Below are 6,999 nucleotides of genomic sequence, written 5' to 3' on the forward strand. Positions count from 1 at the left end.
ATTGATGGAGTTGATGTTTCCAACGTAATATGGAAAGACAATAAGTATGTGGCTCTGATCTCTTCCTTTGCAGGGAAAAGAAGCAGGAAAAGATATGACAGAAAAGAGAAGAAAATAATTGAAGTAGACTGCCCATATATAATTCGAGAATATAACAGGCACATGGGCGGGGTAGATTTATTAGACAGCATGATGGGACCATATAAAATACAAAGAAAAAGTCGAAAATGGTACATAAGAATATTCTATCATTTCTTGGATTTGACCATTGTAAATGCTTGGCTTTTGCACAAAAGGGTATACCAAGAAAAAGGAAAAAAAACTGAAGAAAACCACCTATTTTTAAATTATATGCGTAGTATTTTATATTCGTTTGGATTTGGGATTCAGCATCTCGCGTCGTCTGAAAAATCTTTTTAATTTTTTTTATTGTATAACGACAGTCCTATTCATGCGCCGAGGGTTGTTTGTGTTAGCATTTCTGAGCGTTGCGTTCCGGAGATGTTTCGGTCGCGCGACGAGAGAACGGCAGAAAGTAAAACCCAGCCATCGAGGGTACTACTTTAAAAAATTAATTGAATCGTATTTAATTTGTGTTGAAGTGGTTTTCTGAAGATTTTCTACAGGTTAGTAAATTTAAAACTTATTAGTTTGTTTTTTTTTTATTGGCAATGTGTAAATATATTTTTATTAATGTTTATACATTTAATATTTTGCGTGAATAGGAGGAAATAACTTATGCATGAAATAACTTATTTATCTAGAATTGTTTCATGCTGAAGAGAAAATTAATATTTAAAGTGATCGACTGAGATAATTTATTTACTGAATTTTTAGGTATATTTTCGAAATTAGTTTTTTTTAAATTGTTTGTGTGTTTCAAAAGTAAGCTAGAGCCTTGTTGAATCGAACTAACATTTCGACCCTGACTGAGTGAATATTCAGGCGTAAATCATACCACAGATAAATAAATGTATGTTTCGCGAATTTGCCCGTCTATCTGTAATAATACCTAGAATATTGACTCAACTATTCAACTCATAGCTGGGTAGCCCGGGAGGCTACCATGGGACCTCAGTACCTTCTAGTGATGGCTGGATAACTAACCCAACTCTCTTCAGTTTTAAATGAATAGTATGTATGAGGAATTAGACAGGAACAGTAAATAAATTATCTATTTTTTTGTAACCGAAGGCAGAACTTGTTACTCAGCATTATTCGATTTTTAGGGAATTAAGATCGAGGGTTTCTCTGCCGTGCTCTTTCCCCTCGTGAATTCCAGGCTGAGTACGTCATTATTTTTCTACATAAATAAACTAAGTAGGTATATTATCAAGACTGCATTTTCTTTAATACCATCCTAATAATTCAAATTTCCCTAATTTTGTCTTGTCAAGCGCATCCAAGGTAAGTAAAAGAGAGAGTGATTCTGTTACAAAACACAACGTAGGGAGGGTATTGGTTTTTTATTTATTTATTTTTTTCTCGTTCGATCTTTTCTTATTTATTAAAAAAAAAAACTTATCTCATCCATTCTTTATGGACGAACCTGGGTTTGTTATACTACAAAACTCTAAATCAGGCAGACTTTAGGGCCGAGATTGCAAAATGTTTATGCAATGTAGGGAAAGGTGCACCTAATAAGCGTGGAAGGCCAAGCACTAGTGTCGAAAATGAAAGAGCGGCAAAGCGCAGTCGAGGACCAACACAACATGTGCCTCCAAAAGAAGTACGCACAGATCAAGTTGCTCATTGGCCCGTCATTGAAAATCTAAAAATGAGATGCAAGTACCCTAACTGTAAAAGCTTTACACGCACAAAATGTGAAAAATGTGGTGTCGCTTTATGCCTAAATAAAAACAACAATTGTTTCAAAAAATTTTATAATGAATAAATTTAGCACTTAAGTCATAATGTAGCCATTTGGCAACAATCAGTTTTTTCAAAATAAAAATAATAATTTTTTCCTTAAAATTTTTTTATTAATTTTCCTGGCCTCTTTGATCCTTAAGAACATTATTACACGCAAATTAACTGAAAAGAAAAAATTCATGCTTTTAAGGGTTAAAAAGATTCCTTAAAAGAAGTGAAAAATGTATCGCTATTTTATTTCCGGTTATGATGCATAATGTTCAAAAGAATTTGGATATAGTGCAAATATATCCAAAATATATCATATTATTATATCATAATAAAAATATATCGGAACAAAAGAACATTTTAACAAATCTACAAATCTTCTTTTGGTTTACATATACAGCTTAATGGACACAGTTTTTCTATTCCAGATAAAAGCTAAATTATCCATAAATTTAAAAACAGTAACCATAGGAAAAAGTAGAGAGGAGCTTATCTTGGAGAAGTTAGAAATCAAGGGAAATCAAACCAAATTTGAATGCTTAAATTTATCATTCACTGTAATCACTTATTGTAGTAATAGCGATAACCCAATATATAAAAATGTTTTATGATTAATGCCTTTATCTTATTATCTTTATTGATCCTGTGGCTGATATGATGCATAACATTTCGTATTAATGCTCTTTTATATTTCAGTTTATTTTACTAAACTGATATTTTTAGAAAAAAATATGTAATCTCGGAGGCAAGTAAAAAAAATCGACTTTACTGCTCTCTTTGACTATCTCACTGTGGCCTAAAAAAACGACTGAAATGACTAGCTTTATTATTAGCTTCATAATAGGGATAAAAATTGATTTTTATTAAACCAACATTGAGTTCAAAGAAGTCTATACTGTTTTTGTTTTTAAGTCTTGTCAATACTATACCTTGCGTATTATTAAAAGATACCTTTCTAAAAAGAAAAGCTTTCAAAAGAGGCAAAACAACAGGCATCAGATCTATTGGTCGTATGTAAGCAGGGGCTGACTTAATGTGATAATTATAAAAAAAAATCTTTAGTAGCTTTGATATTACTATGGGGATAGGGTATATTTTAGGGAATATTTTTATCTGAGACGTGTTAAAATGGGAGTGACCCCTGGTTTTATTGAAGAGCACATTAAAAAGCGGTGCCCTCAGATTAGGGACCTTAAAGTAGAATTGTTGCCAGTTAAGGGTGAGACTATTTCTTTTAAGATAAGCATCAACGGCGATTGTAGGGATGATTTTTTAAGGCCGGATAACTGGCCTAGAGGGGTTATCTTGCGAAAATTTTGGTTAAATAATAAACGAAAGATAAATTTTCATCAAAATCAAATGAATCAAACCATAATTTAGTGCGGGATGGCCCTTCTGGTTCAGGTGTTTGCGTGTATTATGATGCTAATACAGGTGGTATGAGAACTAAAATAAAAGATTTTCAGCAGGCACTTAGTTGCTGCTGCTATGATATTGTTATGATTACAGAGACTTGGTTAACATCTGTACCAAAGTACGATTTATATAGATATGATCGTCAAATGGGTACAAATACTACCAAGGCTCGTGGAGGTGGTGTATTGATTGCGGCTAAAAAGAGTTTATGTACACATAGAATTGGTATCCCACTTGTTGATGTGGATATTTATCAGATCCATTTGACTTTTACAATTGACAACCAAAGTTTTGTTGTTGGTTGCATTTATATACCTCCTTATCTCCATTTCCACTTCAAGCCTATTTAAGCCATTCTGAATCCGTTGAACATTTATGTAGTGGATATTCAAGTAGTTTGTTTGTCTTGGCAGGTGATTACAATTTACCACATGCTAGATGGGAGAATGATGATCTTGGTTTGATGGTTGGTGGTTGTCTGGAGAATGACAGAGAGTCTGTGCTTTCTCTGGCCAACTGCTTTAGCTTCTATAACTTTTTTCAGGTAAATTTGGTTTTTAAATACCAACGGGGTTGCCTTGGATCTTGTATTTAGTAACTGAGATTTAATTAGTGTCGAACGTGCAATAGACAAGATTTTTGAGAATAGCTTGCACATTAGTTTTGACCTTTGTTGCGCAGAAAATTCTGATGATATGATATATGAGGAATATTTTTATGATTTTGGTAAGGGAGATTACATGGCAATTAACGATTGTCTTGCTGGAATCAATTGTTTTTGGGAGAGACATCTATTGATGTCATAGTTTCAATTTTCTATAATGTGATCTACTCCTCAATGGAAAGGTTTATTCTTCTAAAGAGGTACAAAAGTCCTTCTTTTCTCTGTTGATTTTCTTCAGAGCTTCGCAGTTTGATCATAAGAAAGAAACAAATTCACAAAAAGTTTAAAATTAGTGGTCAACAGCAGGAATATGATGAAATTTTTTTTTTGAGACATCAATGTGAGTACTTAAGAGAGTTGTGCTATCAACAATATATTAATAAGGTGCAAATGAATCTCGCTAGCAATCCGAGGTACTTCTGGTCATATATTCGAAATAAAAGAAGTGGTTTTAGGCTTCCCTCCAGAATGACATACAATAACAGGATTAGTATGAATATCTCGGATACTGCGGATATGTTTGCAGAATACTTTTCATCCGTCTATTCGGATGAGCAAGTCAATGACATACCATCTTTTGATTTTGATAAATCAATTTGTCCGAGCAATTTAACTCTGTCAACGCAGGATGTTTATGAGGTTATTACTTCCTCTAAGAATAAGCTCTGCGCTGGACCAAATGGGATTCCGGCATTCTTCCTAAAGAAATGTGTTTGTGTTCTTATGAAATCAATACTGTTCATTTTTAACAAATCTCTAGGTACTGGTTCTTATCCCACTTTCTCGAAGAGAAGTTTTCTAAAACCCATTTTTAAATCTGGTAGTAGAAATGAAATTTCCAATTATCGGGCTGTGTGTAACCAATATGAGTTGCCAAAGTTGTTTGACTGCCTGGTCAGTCATAGGATTGCCTGGAGTTTTAAATCTTTATTCAATCCTGAGCAATTTGGATTTATAAAAGGCAGATCTACTTTGCTAATTTGGTGCTGTATGTCAACTATACCTCTACCGTTGCTTGGAGAAGGGACTTCAGGTTGACTCAATATATACAGACTTTTCCAAGGCTTTTGATAGGGTTAACCATGGGGTACTCTTGCAGAAACTTTGGGCTTTAGGTATTGTGAGGCCTCTTCTTCTGTTTTGTTTTGCCTCTTTTTGATGGATTTAGTTTGGAAAGTTGAAAATTGTCGTGTGCTAATGTTTGCTGATGATGTGAAGCTATTTAGGCCTATCACATCCCTTTCCGATGCTGTGCTCCTGCAAAAAGACCTTAATTTGTTCTTTGATTGGTGCCACTTGAATAGAATGTCCCTTAATATCAAAAAGTGCCATAAGATTACTTTTTCTAAGCAAAGAAACCCTATTGCTTTTCTTTATAAAATAAATAATATAGTAAAATAGAGTGTTCTGACTCAGGAATGTTTATTGACTCCAGGTTGTCTTTTAAAAGTCACATCAATTAGGTGACTGGTAGGGCAATGAAAATGCTGGGTTTTATCCAACGGTCTACAACTGATTTGTCTTTGTTTACTTCTAGATTACTTTATTGCTCTCTTGTTAGGCCCATCTTGGAGTATGGCTCTATTGTGTGGTCCCCGTCATATATATAACTGCTCCATTGAGCAGATTGAAAAAACTCAAAATAAATTTTTAAGGGTGGCTGCTTTTAGATGTGGTTACAGGAGACAGGATTATTACTATCAGTGGGTCAGGGATAACCTGAACTTACCCACATTAGAGTCACGAAGAACATTACTCGACTTGTTTTATGCATAAGGTTTTAAATGCTACTACAGATTGTCCCGAGTTATTGTCTCTTTGTAAACTTAGGGTGCCTTCCAGATTGAATAGACAATCACAAATATTTTCAGTCACATTCCACCATACCAATTATGGTATTAATGAGCCAATTACACGAATGGCTCGAAGTGCTAATGGTCTGTCAGGACAGATAAGCTTTTTTGACTCTAGGATTACATCTTTTAAGGGGCAGTTAAAGAATATTATTTCATAGGGGCTTTAATTAATTAACTCATCTACAGCTTTTATTGATTTATAGATAGTTTTGTATCTGAATATATATGTTTGTACGGGTATGCTATGTAATACTTTTGTAAGTGGATTCCGTAATTAAATAAATAAATAAAAAGCTAAGCGATGTTAAAGTAATTAAGAAAAAAAAAATTGCTGATATAATGTAGATTCCTAATATTCTTAAAGGGATTCTCAATCCCTTGTTTTATTATAGTTCATTAAATACGAAAGAAAAACAAGGACATTCTGAAGCTTAAAAATTAAATGGGGATATTATCTGAAAAAAAGCAATTTTTTTGTTCGATTTCTCACACTTATATTTCAAAAGATTCTGTAGTGCTGAGCAGAACTGAAATGTGAATTGGATATTCCCCCAAATAAATAAAATAAAAAAAAGAGCTTAAAATCACAAGAAACAAATTGGCTTACCGAAATCATCGCGGTACTATTATCCAACTAGCATAAGCAATAACACAGAAAACAACTTTCCCGCGACACTCCGTATATAAAAAAGCACCGACTTCCACGACAATCGAGTGATATAGCGAGTGATAGCGAATCACTCCCGCAACATACGATCGGAAGACTCGTCAAGTCGTTTCTTCGATGGCCGAAGAACTTCTGTTGGCCGATGGTTACCATTGGAAGAAGGTGAAAGGTAAAACGGTTCTGGAGGGGGTGAACGGTGCACGGTGTTGCTGAAGATAAGGACAAAAGTCTTTACACGTAATATTATTCAAAAATAAAGTTGTATTTAGTTTAAATAATAAAAAACAGTACCTAATCTTATTAAATTTTAATTATCAATTCTTTGCTTTATTATCAAATTGAGGCATTTTTAGTACGATTTATATGGGCTTAGAAAGTTAAAGATCTAGAAGTTTTTCGAGATATTGTTTTTTACCAAAAATCATATCATAAATTTTTTCTACCGAAGTTAAACTAACGATAATCATAATAAGACATACCGAAATAACATAAATATTTAAACTAATCGTAGTATTTAGTTTTAAAATTTGAATTTC

At 33.4% G+C, this 6,999-nt stretch overlaps 1 protein-coding gene across 2 annotated transcripts in view; it reads right to left on the minus strand.

Moving 5' to 3' along the window:
- The window catches only part of LOC126739942 (mucin-5AC-like), a 137,899-nt gene extending 131,309 nt beyond the window's left edge, over nt 1–6,590 (minus strand). For both annotated transcript variants that reach the window (XM_050445783.1, XM_050445776.1), the window contains exon 1: nt 6,404–6,590. In XM_050445783.1, coding sequence (XP_050301740.1) covers nt 6,404–6,412 — 9 coding nt within the window. In that variant the 5' untranslated portion in view covers nt 6,413–6,590. The remainder of the gene's footprint in view (nt 1–6,403) is intronic.
- Between the last annotated feature and the right edge of the window lie 409 nt (nt 6,591–6,999).

Source organism: Anthonomus grandis, chromosome 1 (assembly GCF_022605725.1).
Source record: "Anthonomus grandis grandis chromosome 1, icAntGran1.3, whole genome shotgun sequence".
Classification (NCBI taxonomy): Eukaryota; Metazoa; Arthropoda; class Insecta; order Coleoptera; family Curculionidae; genus Anthonomus; species Anthonomus grandis.